General features: G+C 38.2%; 1 protein-coding gene across 1 annotated transcript; it reads left to right on the top strand.

The window, feature by feature from the left end:
* Nucleotides 1-106: 106 nt before the first annotated feature.
* NUDT21 (nudix hydrolase 21) lies at nt 107-13,623 on the top strand (the record flags this gene model as incomplete). The annotated part of the gene is made up of 8 exons (XM_079724055.1): nt 107-127; nt 214-332; nt 2,891-3,091; nt 3,953-4,016; nt 6,742-6,831; nt 11,200-11,275; nt 11,939-12,053; nt 13,349-13,623. The coding sequence occupies 8 exons, from the start codon at nt 107-109 to the stop codon at nt 13,368-13,370; spliced, it is 708 nt and encodes a 235-aa protein (XP_079580181.1). The 3' UTR covers nt 13,371-13,623.
* Between the last annotated feature and the right edge of the window lie 7,610 nt (nt 13,624-21,233).

Here is a 21,233-nt window from a genome sequence, read left to right as displayed (position 1 = left end):
CTTCTGGCGCGCCCTCGGGGGACTCCGCTTCTTCGACCTCCAGCACCACGGGGCTAGAGTCCTAGTTGAGAGGGTTTTCCCTTTTCTGGAAAGATGGCTTGTTCCCATGCCCCTGCATTCAGTCATTGTAGGAAAACCCCGTTTGCTGTGAACTCATTTTTTCCTCACCTCTCCGGAGATAAGCGGCCGCAAACCGTGGTGTTTCTCCTTCAGCATCGCGTGTATGGTATCGTTTTGTGTGTTTTTATTTGGCATGAGTGGTATAATGTAGCATCGCTTTTGCAGTTTTCGCTTTGCTCTAATAGTAAGCTTTCGAGATCTAGCTATAATGCGCAGGTTTAGTGTTTTTCCTCTGTTGCTTTATTGCGTTTCAGCTCCTGAATACACATTTTATTCGTCTGCTCAGGGCTATCTGGCTTCCCCCTATGCATTCACGTGTCTTCCCTGCCGCAGCGACAGCATCCAAGCGCCCAGGAGGGCCCAGCTTGGGAGGGGGCTGGGGCTTTCATTGTGGTTGGGCTTTCAGACCGTGGCGAGGACCAAAATGTAGCTCCAGAGATCCCATTGCGGGTTGCGTTTATTTTCAGCATCTTTCTGTTTAAGCTCTTCAAGCCATTGCATTTCGAAGCCACTCTCAAAAGTAACCTCGCTGTGACAGGGAATTGACATTAGGGCTGTGTCTTGCTCAAGAAATTATCAGTGTGCTTTTTTTTTTTTTTTTTTTTTAATCACCTCTGAAAGTTTGTGAGGCACCGTGGTGCTGACCCTAATGGAAGAAAACGGCCAGTTTATGCTGGTCAGTATTTAAAGGGTGCAAGGATTTACTGATACTGGTGTTTTGGTAGGACACTTTAGGTGTTTCTCTATTTTATATTCAAATAAATGAACTTTCTTTCCTCAAAAGCGATTTGAAATTGAAAAGATGGTTATTGTTGTTTTATTTGACAAAACAGGTACTGGAAATTTAGGTAATAAAAACGTTGGGTTTATGAAATCTGGAACTAGTAGATAGTATACAAGTTAATATCTTTAGCTATTACACTAACATAATAGCATTTTAATTTTCTATGATGTCTTTAGAAAAATCCTCATAATATTCCCGTGAAATGGGAAAGGCTAAATCTTCTTCTAAAAAATGTGAAAGCACAGCTTCTGGATTACTTTCACTGGTAATTAGAACTAGGACTCACAATTTTCCCTTGATTTACCTTGATTATTGGATCAGTTTGCATCAAGCCATTATATGGAACTAACGGTGAAAATGTTTTAATTTTTGCTCCATTAAAGTTATGGGTTAATGGATTTGCAGTACTTTTCCTCTCCTATATAAAAACAGTATTCAGAAATGATTGTGTTGTGAACTCAGTTCACGTGGGTGAGTAATGGTCTGAATTGAAAACAAGTTCTCTCTTCTCCAATATATTTTATTAGGAAGTATTGTATGAGATATTGCATGAATGCTTACTTTGTAGCCGGCACCGGGAATAATGCTGGGTATACAGTGGTGAGGAAGCAAGGTGTAGTCCCTGATTTACAAAGCTCACAGTATGATGGGAATACTACAGATGTGTCTGGGCTGGCACTCTCATTTCACAGCTGAAAATTCTTACATTTCATCTTGATGGCATCTCGTGATGGGAGAGCTGGCTTTTACAGTAGAGGTGTGTTATAGCTGTCTTCAATTCTTTGTAACTCAGGTTGTGAGAACTAAATGTTAATATATATAAAGCATTTTCTTTTTAATTGCAGGGCACACAGTGCTGTATGGGATTGCTGCTGCTAGTGATGAAGAGTTAGATTTAGCATTGAGTCTGCTGGGGAGATTCTTAAAATCTTTAAAGCATCTTGGAAATAGTTCATTTTAGTTATTTTAGAGCTGCTTCACTTATGCCTAGAATTTGGCTTCTGGGATTAAAGTAATTTTTAAAGTTTTGGCAACCTTGGTTTGTTCCCCTTTCAAGAATAACTAAGTGGATTAGTTACGCTGTTGTTGATTTCTAATGCAAGGTGTTTTGGTAGACTAAATGCATTGGGGACAGACAAGTGTGGCCAAAGCATTCTTACTCAAAGGCTTATAACCAAAGGCTTCTTATTGTAAGTCTTATGATCGAGGGGTTACAAGGTAGTACCTGTGATGAAATATAAATATGAGTTTTTAAACTATTTTTAAGGAAAAAATCTTACTAGGCAAGAAGAAAACTGTCTTCAATATAAGTCGTATTTTGAATTCTTGATAAAGGAGGAGAGAATATTCAGATTACATCTAGTGGGCAGAAGATTCAAATGAGGGGAAAGGAAGAATAAGGATACTGAATAGAATAAATGCAGAAGGTTAAAAGGCTTAGAAGGGAAAGAAAAGTTCATCTGAAGAAGAAAGGTATGAGAAAAGTCTGAAGATAGTTGACTGGGAGAAATAGAAAATAACTGGGGAGATGATGGAAAGTGGTGGCTCAGCTTGTAGAAAAAGAGAGATTAGCCATTAGCACCCATAATTAATAGAATTTATGATTAGATTAGTAGAGGAACTCTAGGGCACATTAGCCAGGTTGGCAGTGTTAGTGTAGCATCCATGATCTAAAACCAGAGGATTACCAGTTATTCAGATACCCACTCCTCTAAGCATTTAAGGGCTTTAAGGATACTGTCATCTGTGCTTGAAAGTTCAAGTATGAAGTAGCAGCTTGATCTAATGAAAACTCTGGCCTTAGAGTCCAAAGAGCTAGATTCTGGTCTCCGCTGTCTTATTAACTAGTTGTTTAACTTTGGACATATCCTATTGTCTCTGAGTGTAATATATAAACTTTTTACCATGGTTTCCTTATATGTGATTGGTATCTGTCCTGGTAAATTAATGTTCTACAGTTCTTTGATGTTTGTCTTTGGATCACAGGTACCCTCTTACCAATTACACTTTTGGTACAAAAGAGCCCCTCTATGAGAAGGACAGCTCCGTTGCAGCCAGATTTCAGCGCATGAGGGAGGAATTTGATAAAATTGGCATGAGGAGGACTGTAGAAGGGGTTTTGATTGTCCATGAGCACCGGCTACCCCATGTATTACTGCTACAGCTGGGAACAACTTTCTTTAAACTGTAAGTGTCATTGGAAATTAACAACTTTTAATAGGATTGCTGTTCTCCGCAGCTTTGGAATACCGTTTTAGCTTTTAGTCATTTATCTCAACAAACACTGCTGTTAATGGAGTGTTTAGAAAGAGAAACTCAAAAACATTTTTTTCTCCAGTGCAGTGCTCATTTATTGCCTAAGTACAAATCTGCATGTTTCTGTGTATTGTTGATGTTAGTGACTGAGCTTGATAGGAGCCCTATGAAACAAATGAGTCTAAGTTCAATTTCTAGGTGTCTTTGTAGCATTACTAAGAACAATTGATATTATTTCCTGCTTAGGATGAATAGTGTTTCCTATTCTTAAAATGGGTTACATTTTTATAGATAATTGTTTAGTTTTCTCATTTAAGCTCATAAATCTCTCAATACGTGTTTAGTCCACAACTATTTGACCAGATTGTACCAAAAGGAGAGTTCTCAAATACCTAGTTTGGAAATTTTGAAAAATGCCCCATTCTTCAGATCTAGAGAATGTGGGTCCACTGCTTTCTGGGCGTTTCTCGACTCCATTATCACCAGATAACGTCCAGAGAGAAAAGAGTGGGATGGACTGGTTTCCAGCAATTATGTGATGTTTATGTTGTGGTACCTATTTTGTTTATTTAAAACTAGGGTTTGTGTACTGTTAGTCTGGCGACTTAACTATGAATTCAATTTTCTAGCACATTCTCCCCCTCCATTTGACATTAGTTTGCTTTGATTGCCTTATCATGTGATACTGAAATGTGTTACGCAGTTACTTGATAGAAATAATTATTATTGTGTTCTTCCTGTTATCCCAAAATTGTATTAAGTTGAAAGCTGAAATTCTTAACCTTTATACAGACCTGGTGGTGAGCTTAACCCAGGAGAAGATGAAGTTGAAGGACTAAAACGCTTAATGACAGAGGTATTTTTCTATTTAACCACTTTGACGGTTTCATTAATGCTCATTTAAATACCATCAGCTTAATGCATAATCAGGTTTTTTGTCTTGAAAAGGATGAGTTTTAACTATTTAGTTTTCAATAAATAAAACTTAAACCTGAGAGTGTTAGTACAATGTTTATTTTCTGCAAGTTGAACTTATACTTACTTTATCTTAACGTTATTTTACATTAATATTGTAGATACAGCAATAATGGTTAATAAAACAACATTTACTGAGTACTGGCTGCTAAGCACTTTACGTGCTTTACATGCGATAATTCCTTTACTCATCATAACAGCACTAGGAAGTGGGTACTATTATTAATCCTGTTTTACCGATAAGGAAATTAGAGCACAGAGAGTTCAAGTAACTTGCTTGATGTTATACAACTAGTGTGTCTTGAAGCTGGAGATTTGAATGCAGATAGTTTTATTCCAGAGGAGGTGTCAATAGAATTTTGACAAGGGAATGATTTCTGTTATATACCTGTTTTCATTTTTGCCCATATCTTTTAGGCTTTGCCCAAGTTGTGCTACTTCTTAGAAGTTGTTCTAATGTCCGCCTCTAAAGACTTGGGGCCAAATGCATATAGATGCTGGAGGTTTTTGAGATTGTAAGCTGTTTTCATTATTAAATATTTTTCTTTTTTAGCATGCAATTCCCCCCACCCGCTTAGTTACAAAACTAATACATATCTGTACAACAGCCTTGGCAGATACAGAAAGTAGGAGAGACAAAACTAAAATCATCTGTAATTCTACCACTTTGACCTATTGGTTTGTCTTTTTCGTATTTTTTAAATGCATTACAACTCTTAAATATTGTGCTGCATTTGGACTTTCATTTACATATGGTAGATTGAACCTACCTGCTTACCTCAGCTTTTTCTCAGAACTCTACCGACAAGTAGTAAAGGGGTTATAGAAAGATAAAAATCCAGTAGGATTGAGGGAGTGCAAAATGAGATAGCAGCAAGAAAAAACTGTTAGAAACTAGAAGGCAGATGAGCAAATCATAACTGACTTAGCCAGAACCTCAGCCCAGCAGAAGGGCAAGTCCAGGACCCAGCACTGTAGAACACCAGAAAGGCCAAGGAATTGGGGGTGCCTAGTGCCAGTGAAATAGGGGGCATGTATGGACTGAAAACTGAATTGACTGGCAGTCTGTATAGGATTATTTATATACCTAGATCATCTTCCCCACTCTGTACATTTAGGCAAAGACTGGCTGCTGATTAATTCTCTGTAGAGATTGAATCAGAAAACACTAAACAATGAAAAAGTTGAGGAGGTAGGGGGAATACATGAAAGTTTACATCCTGAATAGGGAGACTTATAGACTTCTACCAGTTTAATGGAGGGACATTCTACAAAATACCTAACTAGTACTCCTCACAACTGTCAAGGTTATAAAAAATAAGGAAAATTTGAGAAACTGTCACAGTCTAGAGGAGCCTGAGGAGAAATGCAAATATAATGTGATATCCTAGATGGGATTCTGGAACTGAAAAAAGGACATTAGATAAAAACTAAGGTCATCTAATTAAAATACAGACTTCAGTTAATAAGGAGGTATCAGTATTGGTTCATCAGTTGTGGCAAATGTGCTGTCCTTATGTAAGATGTTAAAAGTAGGGAAAACCGGGTATGGGATATATGGGAAGTCTCTACCATCTTTTCAACTTTTCCGTAAATGTAAAACTGAGATAAACTGTCTATTTAAAAACAAGAATGCTTTTAAAAATAGAGGCAAATATTGGGGGAAAACAGCTAAGAGTTGAAAGTTATAGCCAGTGGGAATGGTGAAGTGGGACAGGGAACTGTTCTTTCTCATTAACGAATTTTTGACCAATTAAAATATATAGAATATAGCTTTGATTAAAATAACCTTAATCTGGCTTCCCTGGTGGCGCAGTGGTTGAGAATCTGCCTGCCAATGCAGGGGACACAGGTTCGAGCCCTGGTCTGGGAAGATCCCACATGCCACGGAGCAACTAGGCCCGTGAGCCACAACTACTGAGCCTGCGCATCTGGAGCTTGTGTTCCACAACAAGAGAGGCCGCGATAGTGAGGGACCTGCGCACCGCGATGAAGAGTGGCCCCCGCTCGCCACAACTAGAGAAAGCCCTCGCACAGAAATGAAGACCCAACACAGCCAAATAAATAAATAAATTAATTAATTAATTAAATGGTGGAACTGCATGTCAATGTGAACTGTGAAGGCATTAAAAATTAAAAAAAAAATAAAATAAAACCAAAAAAAAAAAAAAATAATAACCTTAATCTTATGTTATACATATTTATAGAAATGAAAATTGTGAATTTTGCACACTTATTTCTATAGGTTGGTTAGATGGGTGATTTACAAAAGCTACAGTTGATTCTAGAAAAAACTATGCTATTGGCTGGTGTAGGTAATTGATCACCTTTGGTTTTCCATGCATAGCAAGGGCAGAGACCAGATGTGTTGGTCCTCCATGGTTATGTTGATGCTAGACTGCTAATTTTGAACTAATAGTGTGTCTTGGGCAGAGTGACACAGATAATAAATAATAAACAAATTACAAAAGGAAATCCATGTGGGAGGCATATTAGCCATTAGTCTCCATTAGGAGTGCTGCCAAAGATATTTTCTTCACTGAAGAAGGATATTCATGGCTATGTATATTTAGTTGTTTACTGGCTCTATCATTTCTTTTTGACAGATACTGGGTCGTCAAGATGGAGTCCTGCAAGACTGGGTTATTGATGACTGCATTGGTAACTGGTGGAGACCAAATTTTGAACCTCCTCAGGTTAGTGTTCCGTTACATTTGCTGGGCATTTGGGGAAGTAGGAAGCTGATTAATTCCAGCCATTTAAAAAGATCATAGTAGAATTTGACTTGAAATTTCCTTTCTTCCCTACTTAATTTAAATTTAAAAAGCCAAGCATTTTTTCTTTTAAAGGAAAATTTCAAATATATACAAAAATAGAATAGTAAAAGTAAACAAACCTCATTACCTATCATCCACCCTCAGCAGTTAGCAACTCATGGTCAAACTTCACCAACCCTATCCCTCCCCTGACTGCTCCATTCCTGCTGCCCTCATCTTGGGTTATTTTGAAGCAAATCCTAGATGTAATTTCAGTTGTAAATATTTTAATGTGCATCTCTAAAAAGTAAGGATCTTTTTAAAAACATAACCACAGTACTACCATTATCATGCTAAAAATAAATAATTTCATAATATCATTAAATGTGTAGTCACTGTTCACATATCCCTGATAGTTTCAAATTTTATTTTTATAATTTGTTTGAATTAGGATAGTCTCTTTTTTAAATATTTATTTATTTATTTATTTATTTTTGGCTGCGTTGGGTCTTCATCGTGGTGCGTGGGCTTCTCGTTGCGGTGGCTTCTCTTGTTGTGGAGCATGGGCTCTAGGCGCGTGGGCTTCAGTAGTTGCAGCACACGGTAGTTGTGGCTCACGGGCTCCAGGGTGCACCAGCTTCAGTAGTTGTGGCGCACAGGCTTAGTTGCTCTGCAGCATGTGGGATCTTCCTGGACCAGGGTTCGAACCTGTGTTCCCTGCATTGGCAGGTGGATTGTTAACCACTGTACCACCAGGGAAGTCCCTAGGATAGTCTCTTAAGTTTCTTCTGTAGGTTGGCTCCCTATCTTTCTTTTTTTCCTTGTAATTTATTTGCTAATGGAGACAGGCCATTTAAAGTCCTTAGTGTTTTCGTTGCTGATTGCATTCCCCTGTTATCATTGAACACATAGCTTTTTCCTCTGTGTCCTATATAAATTGGTTAGTTAGATCACGAGACTGGATTTGGGTTCAGTTTTTTGCGAAGGGGGTACAAGGCTTGTAATAGGTGCTATATTATTTATCTATTGCTGTATACGTATTTTCCCAAAACTTAGCAGCCTAAAACAACAGACATTTATTATCTTAGTTTCTCAGGGTAAGGCATCTGGGAGCTGCTTAGCTGGGTGGTTCTGTCACCCAGCTAAATTATGGTCAAGTTCTTGGCCAGTATTGCATTATCTCAAGGCTGGACTGAGGCTGAATTATCTGATCCCAAGCTCACACATTTATTTGTTAGCATACCTCTCAGTTCCTCCTGGGCTGTTGGACTGAAGGCTTCAGTTCCTTGTTGGCTGCTGACCGAAGGCCTCCCTCAGTTGTTGTGAGAGCATCTCCATAGTGCAACTCCTAGTAAGACAGCTGGCGTCCCAGTCTGTTATAACCTAATCTTCGCAGTGACATACCATCACTTCTGCTGTATGCTATTGGTCACACAGACCAACATAGTACATTGTGGGAGGAGATACCATGAGACAGGGATCATTGAGGGTGATCTTGGAGCCTGGCTAACACAGGTGGTATTGTTTACTTCCATCAGGAATTTTCTAATGTCTGGTTGTTTCTTTTCATAATGTTAGTAGCTCATGGGTAATAGTTTTCTAAATCTATTAATTCATCAGGATTGTGTTCCTTATGTAAAGAAAAACTTACCAATTATTTGTTACCCTGAGGTATAGTTTGTGTAGGAAAAAACAGATGTTTCTTTTCCTCTACTTACCAGTGTGCAGAAGAATGAGTTAATTTCTTAGCATCCTCCAAAGTCATGACTTTATTCAAAAAGAGAGTAAGACAAAGACTTGGGTGCAGGTAGTTTGTTTAGGATGTGATCCCAGGAAGCAGCAGAGTGCAGGGAAAGGGAGACCAGAAGCAACAGATGTTTGTTTGTTTGTTTTTTTAAAAAATGGTACATAATTGATCTTATTACAGCTGTGGGTAGCTGGATTGATCCTGCTAAGGACCATGAGGGATGCACCTCAGAATTGTCTGTTGGAAGGATGGAAGGCCAGGGACTTCCATCCCCCATTGGATGAGGGTTGTAATAACTCCCTTGCACTTTCATGTTGAGACCTATCACTGGTTGAGAGAATTTCCAGGGCTTTGGAAATGCTTTGAGGCTGAAAAGCAAGAGTGTGATGTTGGAAGCAAGCAAGGGAGCTTTTTGACAGTTTAAAGCACAGCCTCCCTGAAATTTGACGTGGGATGAGAAACCAATGAGAAGCACAAAAAGCATCTCTTTTGGTGACCTTTTAAAGTGTCGTTTGACCTAATGGGTTTCAATATATTTGATGTGTTTTAATCCATTGTAATGATTGATAATGTTACTAATGCTCAAATTTTCCTATCTTTGACTAACGGGAGCCTTAGTAAGTTGGATCCTGAATTCTTCTGACAAGGCTCTATGCCTTTGATAACTTCTTTGCATGATAAGATGTTCCAGGTCAAGAATTGCTCAAAATATTAGCCAAGCAGAAGACTGTTCTGTTTGTTGTCTTCTGACTCTGGTGTAGCTGCAGGATAGGAAGAGAATGTGCTGTGGAAGCTGGTGCTCATGCTCACTACCTGAGAATTGTCTTGGCGTTAGGAAAGTATAATTTCATCTGGAGGTAGTGAAGTTCCTGGTCCAAAGATAAATAGAACAATTATTATAAACTTTTTTTTGGTTTCTTGAACATTCCTTGATCTAACTGGAAAATGCTCAGTAATAATACCATTTTCCAGGCTACTTTTCTGAATACCCTCATTCACCTCCCCTACCACGGTTCTAGGACAGTTCTCTTAATTCACTGAGCCCTAAGCTTGGCTCTGTTAGTATAAGATATGACATAAGGATTGTGTGTTTATTTAGTAAATTTAGGGTATTGGTTAGGTGTCAGTGGGAAAAGAGCATCACACCATGTCCCTGGTCTTTTTGTATAAAGTGCAGTTGGCTTAAACACCAAGATGAGGAATGGAAAACAAAGGCTTAAACGAAAAGGAACATATAGCGTTGAGTAGAAGAAAACTGGGGTAATGCTGGTCACTGGTTTGGCCATGGTTTGGGAACTTTTGTTGTATGTGAACCACAGGTCTCACTGTGCTGTTCAGGCTCTTCTCACTTCTTTGTCTCTGTTGCTGCCAATGTGCCTGGTTTTCATGATAGTGTAGGGTACCTCCAAAGTCTAGGATAACTGTCTTGATTCATTATACCCTAGGGATGGCTCTGGTACATAATTATTCTAGCCAGAGTACTGGTTGGGTGCCACTGGGACAGCATAGTGGGAAATAACATAGGCTTTTATAGTTAGATGAGAGTTGGATAAATTCAATTGAATCCTGGCATCGCTGCTTAGCTGTATCGTCATGGGAAAGATACTTAGCCTCTCTGCACAAGTTCCTTACATAAAATGGGGGTGATAATACTTCCTTTTGGCAGCCACTGTTTTTATCCTCCTTTCGCATTATGCCTATTTTCAGCACTTTTTAATTCCCCTGCCCTCAAATACTCCAAAAGAAAAGTAGATTCTTCTGAATGTATTATGGGGAGATGTAGGAGAGGTTTTCATTACACGCACACAGTAGAACAAAAAGAAATCTCTATCTTAGACTTAAAAAATTCTCTGTGTTAAAATTCTTCTTTCTCAGGTAGCAACCTTCTCTCTCTGATTTCTTTTCATCCCTTTAAATTCTTCAAAATATTTTCTCATTTTTCACAAGCAGTTTGACTTTGTCCAGCTGACAAAGACGGCTCACCTGGTGTTCCTGCAGCATGTGTCCCATATGCATGTGTGGTTGTTGTGGGGAGGAATGTCCTGTTAAATACCTCACGGGCTGTATTTAAACTTTTAATATAGTAAACATGTCCACATCAAGATTCTAGAAAATTTAACTTAGTAATGATGTATTTTTAAAAGACAACTTTTATTAAAAACATCAGTATCAGACTTCATTGAGTTTAAACTTCTCAAGCAATAAATCCTATGTGTACACATTTAATTGTCTTGAACAGTTGAATGGTTTACTACTTGATATTTTATATTTATTAAAGCATTTATTTATTAGTACATCTGTTAGGTACCAGATCCTGGTAAAGGGAAGACTAGAAAGGATTCTTCTTCTCCAAGCAGTTTACAGTATATTGGGGAGTAAACATGTAAGAAATAAATGAAGCCATGGTATACATGTTAATATTGTGTTGGGGTTATGAGGAACTTGGTCTCAGAGGGCTGATATTTGAGCTTAATGTCTGAAACAGGAGAAGTTGGTCAGTGGAGGCATGGGAGGTATCAGGGATGTCTTGGCAACTACAAATTATTTTCTTGTTATTTTAGTATCCATATATTCCTGCACATATTACAAAACCTAAGGAACATAAGAAGTTGTTTTTGGTTCAGCTTCAAGAGAAGGGTAAGTTATTTTGTTTTTGAAGGCAGCCATCTAAAAACTTTTACAGTGTAATTTCAAGGATACTTGTATTTGTGTTTTTCCCAAGTTCCTTGAATTTGGGGATTTATCATTAAACTAAAAGCACATACCATTTTTATACAGAATTACCTAGTTTTTCTTGGATCTGCCAGTCATGTTACAGGGAAAAGTAAGTAACTAGAGCCTAGAATACCAGATTAAAGTATTTTTAATAACTGTTTAGCTGCTTGTATTGATTTTCACATTGTGATAAACTGAAAATTTTAGGAGACAGATGAATTGATTTTTTTTAATATAGTCTTTAGCTCTGTTGTGCATATTAACAAATAATTGCTCCATTTTTTGTTACTTTTAAAATGGAATTCAAAGTAAATTAGAAGCTCAGGGGTCTTCTCCCCCTTCTCCCAGGGCCAGCACTCATAAGGTGCTCTTGGTTGTTAACAGCATAGATCTCTTTAGAGAGTCAGTTTCAAAGCTGTGACTATGAACTTCGCTTAAAAGACACAACCAAAGTGTGTTAATGAGAGTTATCTTTTTCCTCAAAAGTTTCTCAAATGTAAAATTGGTTATTACTTTACTAGTGAAGTAGAAGCAGTGATTATATAAGAAAATATAGAAAATGAATACTGTTTTATCTTATTTTAGCCTTGTTTGCAGTCCCTAAAAATTACAAGCTGGTAGCTGCACCACTTTTTGAACTGTATGACAATGCACCTGGATATGGACCCATCATTTCTAGTCTCCCCCAGCTTTTGAGCAGGTATGGAAAATTGGATGTTTTGTGGTTGATAAGTCTAAACTGCCAGATTTAAAAATAATCCAAGCCACTTGAGGAGGGACGGTTCGTAAATTTTGGTCTTCAAGGAAACTAAGACAGTAGATGGATCCTTAGGCCTTGTGCAGATTAAGCCAAAGATTAAATATGACTGTGTCCTCAGACCCTAAGTTGCAGCATGACATTCTGGTATTTGTGCATCTCTTCTTCCCCAAATCTGGTATTCTCTACAGTTAAGTTTGAAGTCTTCACTCAAAGAAGAGATGGTAAAATAGTAGTCAGCAATGTATAATAAATATGAGGATAATAAATATGATAGGAGTTACATATATAAAAACGTGGAGAATTGAATCTCTAGGTGTAATACATATTCTCTTTCCATTTGGAAATCTATTCAGGCCCAAGTTGAGGCATGTGGGATTAAGTCCTGAATTTTTACATGGAATTTGATTTTTTTTTTTTTTTTTTTTAAGGCAGATAGAGTGATGAGAAATGTGTGTTGTTTTGTTTTTTAAATTGACTTGTACTGGTTGAGGTCCTTGAGTCAATCAGAAAAACATAGTGGTTAATAATATGGATTCTACAGCCAGGGTTTGGATTTGAATTCCATCTTCATTGCCTCCTGGCAGTGTGACCTTTGACAAATTATTATACCTGTTTCTTTATCTGTAAATGGGGATGGTAGTCCCAGCTTCATAGAACTGTTAGGACCAAATGAAATAACACATATAAAGTGCTTAGAATAATGCCAGGCACCTGGTAAGTGCTTAATAAATGTTAGTTTAAAAACAATTTCAGTAGTGATTTTGGCCTTCTATGAAAGCCTGTTTAGTATGAAATTGGTCTTTCTATTTTGGCACAGAAATCAGACTTCATCTTTTGCTCCTCTGCTTTGGTCTGCTGATGGGTTACACGTTGAAGTATGGGATATGTAAAAAGAGTCATATTATTCATTTATTTAAACACTACCTATCAGGTAACAGGAATTGTGCTGAGTGGTCAGAATACAATGAGGTTTAAAAACTTTTCCTTCCCTCAAGGAAAGTGGATAATTAATCAAATTTACACTCTTAAAAGTTTTTTAAATTGTAAGTATTCAGCGATACTGTTATTTAATGTGTAAGATGTGACAGGTGGAAGAAAAGGGTGTCTCTGTGTAGAAAATGCCCAAAATGTCAAGGGAGGGTTGAAATGTCCAAATAAATTTCTTTATCAACTAAGGTAGAAACTATGTAAATAATACTGTTTTTAATAAAGATATTGTTCTTTTTAAAATTCAGGTTCAATTTTATATACAACTGAATTCCTGCGCAACAGAGAAGTAAGGGAAGCCGTCTCTGTGAGCACAGCTATACACAGTGTAGAATAAACATGCTAGAAAAGTTTTTTTGGTTTTATCTCTTCCCCAGTCCCTAAATGACCACCTACTTTCTGTTGTTTGAATAGTAAAGTTAAAATGAAAAACTCAATTGTGGTGTAAACAAATGTGATAATGTTTAATTTACTTTTGGTTCTACTCATACTTTTTTGTACAACATTAAAGAAAGTGGACTTCTTTCTATTTGTTTTTTTGTTGTTGTTTTGTTTTTTAATTTCACATTAAACTTGTAAAATTCTTACAGGCAAGGATTGCTTTTCCCCCACTAAGCAGGTGAATGTTAAGAGACAATGACAGGTTTAGGTCAATAAAGTTTGTGGGACCCTTGCTCCGATACCATTCTTGGTATACTCCAAGACCGTGTTATAGATCTTTGTGATGAGGATCTTCTGTTACTTTTGGGAGCTAGATTTGCTTGAGTTAGTCCAAGGTGCAGCTCCTGTACCAGTTTTACACTCTTAATGAGTTGTATTATTACATCAGAACTCCCAGTGTATTACTGACTAGTACATTTTATACCGGTATCACCAGATCTTACTTCACAAACAAAAGATCCTAATTAAACAGACGGGAAACTATTAAAATTGACTAGGCTGGGGAACGTTATGGGCATTGGTATAAAAAGAGAGAGATCCAGCGCTCATTAGAGCCCTCCCCCATAATGCACAAATTCCAACATTTGTGCTGTTGGAATTTATGTATCTTAGGTGATCTGTGAAGGTGAAAGAAGTTTCTAAAAGTGGATCTGTTACGTTTTGAACTCCTGGATTGTAAAGTTAGTTATTTCAGTTGATGTGAAGTTACAGTGAAAGAGATGAAAATTTGGTTTTAACAAGTGACACAAAGCCTTTTCAAAAATATTTTGGAATTATCTGAATCAGAATTAGATTTTGTCAGCCTAAGAGAAAAATACCAAATTTTAAAATCTTTTAAAAACACTTCTAAATTAGGATCAAATTTGAGGGAATTAAAAAAAAATCTTAAGGCAAAAGAGTTTGCTGGTCGTGTTATTGCTTAATGGTATATTGTGTATGCCTTATTACAAATGATTGACTGTAGGTTTAATGTAGAGGAAATCTTACAAGATGCAGCTACTTAAAGAAAAGAGATTGACACAGTTAATGTTTTTAATAGATAGAAATTACCTTTTGGTTAGTTGTATGTCTTTATGGTACTGACCACAGGGCTGTTCTCCTGAATATTGGGTGATGTGAAAGATACATCATACATTCTTCCCTATTTAGACTTGAGAAAATCAGACCAAGAGCAATTGAGCAATTATGTTTATAAACATTCAAGTTTATTTAGTTGAGGTCCTGTCAAATCTTCACACAATTACGTATCTAATAGTGACTATAACTGTGCCCATGCTTAGTAGTAGGTGAGCACCGGTCTCCAGGACCAAAAATGACCAGGGATCTCCTTTGAAAAAGCCCCTAGTTTTGTGGATAGTCGTCCTCCTTCAAGTATAACAGTCCTGCCCTTCTGGTTTACATTCACTTGTTTCTAACTTAACTGTAATTTTACTGGTGAGCTCACTGATGAATCCTACAAGATTGGGGAAGGCAGAGATGGAGATGGCTCGACCTAGCCCACCTTCCATGATTGTTTCTGGAATCCAAGTGAAAAGCTGCAGTGGTGACTTGCAGGTGTGTGAGCTCCTGCCATTTGGGGAGAGTGAGGAGAGGCAGACTTTTTCTTGGTGTGATTTATAAAGTGCTGTCAGTAAGGAGTGTTTGAGTTGAAGAGTCATCTGATTCGAGGGCACTCGTGTCCTTTTGTAACTTAAGCTTTGACCTAGAAATTCTTTCTTGAGCATTACTTCCCAGTTGTATAAGTGCTTGAGTCAGTCATCCATACCCTGGGGCTTAAGTGAGAAAAACAGTAAGTTGGCTGAGTTAGTAACTTTGGAATATAATAGATCTGGTTTTGAGTGTAAAATTCATAACACAAACACAAATTTTTTAAACTTGTATTTGAACTGGTTAGTTATAGTATCCCAATGCTCTCTTGTTAAGTTTCCTGATGAAAATAGTAGAACTAGGGAAGTTCAGATTTGATGTATTCCATTAGAAAGAGGGTACAAGGGTACTGTTTAACACTTTCGTTAAGTAAGTTCTTACCACACTTCTTCAAGAACCAACAGTCTTAAAATGTGCATTCCAATTCTCTAAATAATAAATACTGACTAGTTTTTAAATGAGCTCTTGATTAACTTATATTTTTGAATGCCTTCTATGTTCCAGGTTTGTTTGTAAATGAGAGCCCACTTTTGCATTGTATAATTACAATATATGCCGTGTTCTTTTCCCTGAGTAATCTAAGTAGTGAATACTCTATATAAGACTACTAAATGGCATTGGAAAATATTCAGTAGATTGAGGGAAAAACTAAAAAGTTTTACTCAAATGTTTTAAATCATATTTAGGATTGACATCCCTTTGAAGAAAAGTGAAATCTGTTTTTTTCTATGTGGTGAAGACGTGATTTTTTAAAAGTAGATAATACTTAAAATAGCATTATGATAATTCTGTGTATGAATTTGTACTTTTAACAGTAGTTAAGACTTTTTACTTTTTATCATTGTCTTCCCTTGTAATTAGCATTGTATGGTTCAGTTATTATTTTTTATATTTAAGGGTTCTGTTAAGTTAGCATTTTATTTGGATAAAACATACCCAAACTAGCCAGTCTGTTTTCTTACATGGTTAATTAGAAGTGAGGGGTAGAGGTCCTCCAAATTCAGCAGGCCAACAGGCAATCAGCTTAAAATTCCCTTTCTTAAATGGTGCGACTCTTACACTCTCGGGTTTTTAATGACTTCATTTTTTGAGATGAAATTCTTGGAGTACCTTTTCCATGTTTGAGTTCCTCAAACCTGATGTTTTCACTAGTTCATAGTGTTTGGAACAGTATGCGCCCATCACTAAGACTGTTTCAGAGAGTGCAAAATTTTGTATGTCCCATTGTCAGAGAAGGCTTAGTGGGTTTTGACTGTAATACAAGTCAGCTTATATAAGCATGAGGTTTGATTTCCTATAATTATTCCACATGTTTTACATTACTCATTATTTGGGTTAAACTGGACTCATTTGAAGCAGTTTGCCTTTGCTAAATATGTAATGAGAAGCATAATACTGTAATTTGACTTGAGCCATAAAACACATTTTAATATTAGTTTATATTTATCTAGCTTGTTTTTGTGAAAAAACTGACTAAAAACTGAAGTAAATCTAGATTAAGCCAGTTTAGATGTAATTTGTATTTTAGTGATGGATTGTATCGTAAGACTAGAGCTAAATTGAGAAAATGTATTATGTTCTGTTAAAGGAAAGATCAGCCCATTTAAAAACTTAAACTTTGGTTGCTGCGTTCACATTCTAATGTACAAGCATCATTTATAGTTTGGCTTTGGGAATTTCTCTGGCATTAAGTTTATAGAAAAATGTATAAAAGAAACTGAAGTTTTGGTTATATTTTTATATTTGTAAAGTAAAAGTTTGATTAAAATGGTCACTGTTCTTTTTTTATTTTATTGTCATTTCAATAAAAAAAATTAGAATGGCTCTGATTTTGTGTGTGGCTACTAATCTTAGCGTGCCATTAGAAATCCTGCACGGTTCTTTTTCAGTGTCATTGGCCAGAGGCCATTACATTAGGTAAGAGACAACTTGCATAACAGCAAGGGCTTGAAGACCTGGGACATCCATATTGCCCTCCCCTTGCATTCCTCCATTGTGTGTTGGCAGTTGTCTTAGGCAGATGCGGTTTCCTGCAATGTGAAAGGGTCATTGGATTTGGAACCTGAAGACTGGCATTTAGAAGTTGCCATGCAATTTTGTTAACTGTGTTATATCATTGGGGACTCATCAGTTTCCAGAGTATTGACTTTAGTTTTTTGTTTTTTTTTTAATCAAACTTGCTTGGAGGTCATGATGTGCTGTGACACCATGCTTGCTACTTTTGTAATATTGGGTTGGCCAAAAAGTTCACTTGGTTTTAAGTACAAATAAAAAACATTTTTCGGGCTTCCCTGGTGGCGCAGTGGTTGAGAGTCCACCTGCCGATGCAGGGGACACGGGTTCGTGCCCCGGTCTGGGAAGATCCCACATGCCGCGGAGCGGCTAGGCCCGTGAGCCATGGCTGCTGAGCCTGCGCGTCCGGAGCCTGTGCTCCGCAATGGGAGAGGCCACAGCAGTGAGAGGCCCGCGTACTGCAAAAAAAAAAAAAAAATTTTCATTTTCACCAAGAACTTTATTGAACGATGTATTCGTTAACCGAATGAACTTTTTGGCCAACCCAGTACTTTGCAATTCAATTTCATTATTGTAATAGAAACGGTTTACTCAAAACGTGAGAATATATGTGTAATAAAACCATAGGCTTGAGACTTTATATCTGAACAAGAGTTGAACAAAACTTGATACAGTTATTGCAGAGTTTTTCTGAAAATTTTACTAGTTTATAGCAGGCACTAAAGAGCTATGAAAAATTATGAAAGAAAAGCTAAAAACTGAAATGTTCCCATTAACTTACTTTTTTCCCTATGAACTTGAGTTGATTATTTTTTCCCCTCTGCTAGATTTAGTAATGGAACACATTGGTCCAGCTAATGAAAACACAAGCAGAATTCCATGGGAGCACAATGAAGGCTACTGGATTAGATGATGAAGTTCAGTTCCTAGGCTGCTGAGAACCTTAAACAACACCCAGACTACTCAGCGTTTCTCACAGGATGGTGAAAATCAAATGAGATCATGAATATAGAAGGCTTTTGGATATTTTTTAAAATGAAAAGAGCTATAATGTATCTAGATATGAATCTTCACAACTCTGGTTTGTCTGAAATGTTATATTTATTTCCTTTAAATCAAACCAAATCAGAGCCCCCGCCTCACAAAATGGCAGGGAATTCAATCTCAGTCATTATTGGGAATAGGGGACCTACCCAAAGTCATACGAATCCAGAAAGCATAAATGGCACTCTGAAATGAAGGTGGGGGTGGGGAGACCTCTAGCTTCCATCATGGACTCCATGGATATTTGTCCAAGCTGAACTAGCTGCTTTTTTTTTTTTTTTTTTTTTTAGTTTCTGCTTTATAACAAATTGAATCAGTTATACATACACATCTGTTCCCATATCCCTTCCCTCTTGCGTCTCCCTCCCTCCCACCCTCCCTATCCCACCCCTCCAGTCTGTCACAAAGCACCGAGCTGATCTCCCTGTGCTATGCGCTGATCTCCCTGTGCTATGCGGCTGCTTTGAACTAGCTTCTTAAGTCTGGTTCCATTGCCTCCCTGCTACACTTGGGCCTTAGGATGCAAATGATGCAGGTGGCCCCTATGCCTATGGCCCAGCCTTCCTGGCCACACTAGTATTCATCCCCCTGAGTCTGGTCTCCTTTCCCACTCCTATCATGATGTAGGATGCAGTACAAAGAACCAGGAGCATTGGTTGACTTTAGAAGGTGGGTTCTGTCCTTGAAAAAAAAAAATCCTTGAGGGAAGGATGTGCAAAAAGCCTGGCTACCTTCTTGGAATGGGTTGAGGACAAAATGTTGGCAGAACAAATACTAATTATCCCAGTAAGATGTCCAGATGCAAACCTTTAAGATCTTTTAAAATGCAAATAAAAAATAACCTTATATAGTTAGGTTAATGTCACCTATTCTCATATTGAATCTTCAGAAATTACAAGCTTCTGAAAGTATAATATTTAGACTATAGTTTTTATGTAGTCAGAATCAAATGTTAAAAGTTGCTATTAAACACAAAGTCATTCCAGGAAACAGGCTGCCTGAAGTTTCAACACGTAGAAAGTAGTGGTTCTCTCAAAATATAACTCAGAGTATAACACTTTGAATTCAAGACGGTGGAATACTGTACCTTAATAAGGACAGATTTATTAACAGTAGCCCCTTATGGTGACAGGACAAGTTTGGTATATGATATTTTATAACTATTGTGGCTTGGATTGAATTTGGATAGTTGGATAGTGTGGTTTAAAATTTATGGGGGCTCAGATAAAGTAGAACTGTTACTTGTGGAAAATCACTATCCTTTTTTCCGTATAAAACTTTATTTACCAATAAAGTTGAAAGTTCAGCATTTTAATCAAATGGCTGCAGGTAGAGAACCAAAGGAAACTGAAAGTTTAATCATATAGATCTCATATAAAAAAGTGTGTGTGTGTGTACGCGCTCATCCTCCCTCCCCAGTAAAAGCCATACTGTTGTGTTCATCACAGGCCCTTTAATAGGATGTTTCTAAAAATTACAAATTGGGTAGTAATAACGAGCTGAGCGATCTTTTGTTTTCTAACTAATAAACTTTTAGAATTAGAATATTAGGTATGAAAGAGACCTTGAATATAGTTTAGTCCTTTTCTTTTGAAAGTTTGTAAGATTCAACAAATATTTGCTGAATACCTACTCTGCATCAGGCACTAGTACAGGCCTTGGGGAATAAGACCCCCAAGGTAGCACTTTTTTTTGGTAGTGCTTTTCTTTCTTTTTTTAACAGTCTTATTGAGCTATACTTTACATATTTCACCATATAAATATACAATTAAAGATTTTTAGTATATTCAGACTTGTGCCACAGTCACCACAATTTTAGAACACTTTTCATCACCTCAAAAAGAAATCCATGTTTAGCTTTTATACTTCAGTTCCCTCATCTCCCTAAGCAACCATTAATCTACTTTCTGTCTACCTATGTTTTTGCTTGTGCTGGACATTTCGAATAAATGGAATCACACTATGCGGCCATTTGTGTGGCTGCTGTCACTTAGCATGTTGTCAAGATTTGTCCATGTTGCAGCATGTATCAGTACTTCATTTTCATGGCTGAATACTATTCCATTGTAGGGGGTATCACTTAGGTATCCATTCATTGCTTGAGGGACATTAGGGTTGTTTCTACCTTTGGCTATTAAGAATAACGTTGCTATTGACATTTGTGTGCACATTTTGTGCGGTGGTGTGTTTTCATTTCTCTTGGTTACTTACTTACCTAGGAGTGGAATTGCAAGGTCAAATGGTCACTCTTAGGTTTAAACTTTTTGAGGAGCTGACAGACCACTTTCCAAAATAGCTGCACCATTTTACATTCCTACCTGGTGTATGACGGAACACATTTTTATTTCCTGCTTAATCGGATTCGTTTTAGACTCTGCTGGAGGTTACGAGTAAACAGCAGAAACTTTATTTGCGAAGAATTTAAGACCGTTGGTTAATTTTCTTTCTATGAGGTCAGGGCTTCTATTATTCCCTAAGCACCATCTCCTCTTTCAGCCACCTAGGAAGCTCCTAGGCCCGAAGGGGGTGCTCCGGGGTAACCTGCTTAAGGGGGAGTTTTAAGGAAGCAAGGGAAGGGACAAGTGGCCGGACGCCCGGGGGTGGGGGTCCCCGCGTCCCGCGGATCGGCCACGCGGCCAGGTCTCGACCGCTTGTCAGCGCCGTCGGGCCTGAGTGACGCTTGGGCTCGGCCCCGGTCGGGTGCCCTGTGCGTCCGCGGGCCAGGCCGAGCTGGGGTGTCGGCGGAGGATAATGCTGGGTTCTGGGCCCCAGGGCCTGCAGCCGAGGCCTTCACCAGCCAGGCGGCGGCGCGACCGATGGGGGCGGAGGACGGAGGCCGCGCCCCCGCGCCCGTCCCGCCCGCACCCTGCTGGGGGCGGCGGCCCGCCCCTAGCCAGCCGAGGATCTTCCGCGCCGGCAGGGGCAGCAGCGGGAGCGGCGCGGGGCGGAGCGGCGCGAGCGGCCAGGAGCGGCCCGGCCCGGCCCGGC

The sequence above is a fragment of the Hyperoodon ampullatus genome (assembly GCF_949752795.1).
Source record: "Hyperoodon ampullatus genome assembly, chromosome: 18".
Taxonomy (NCBI): Eukaryota; Metazoa; Chordata; class Mammalia; order Artiodactyla; family Ziphiidae; genus Hyperoodon; species Hyperoodon ampullatus.
Note: the sequence above shows the minus strand (reverse complement) of the source record. Positions and strands in the feature narration are given on the sequence as shown.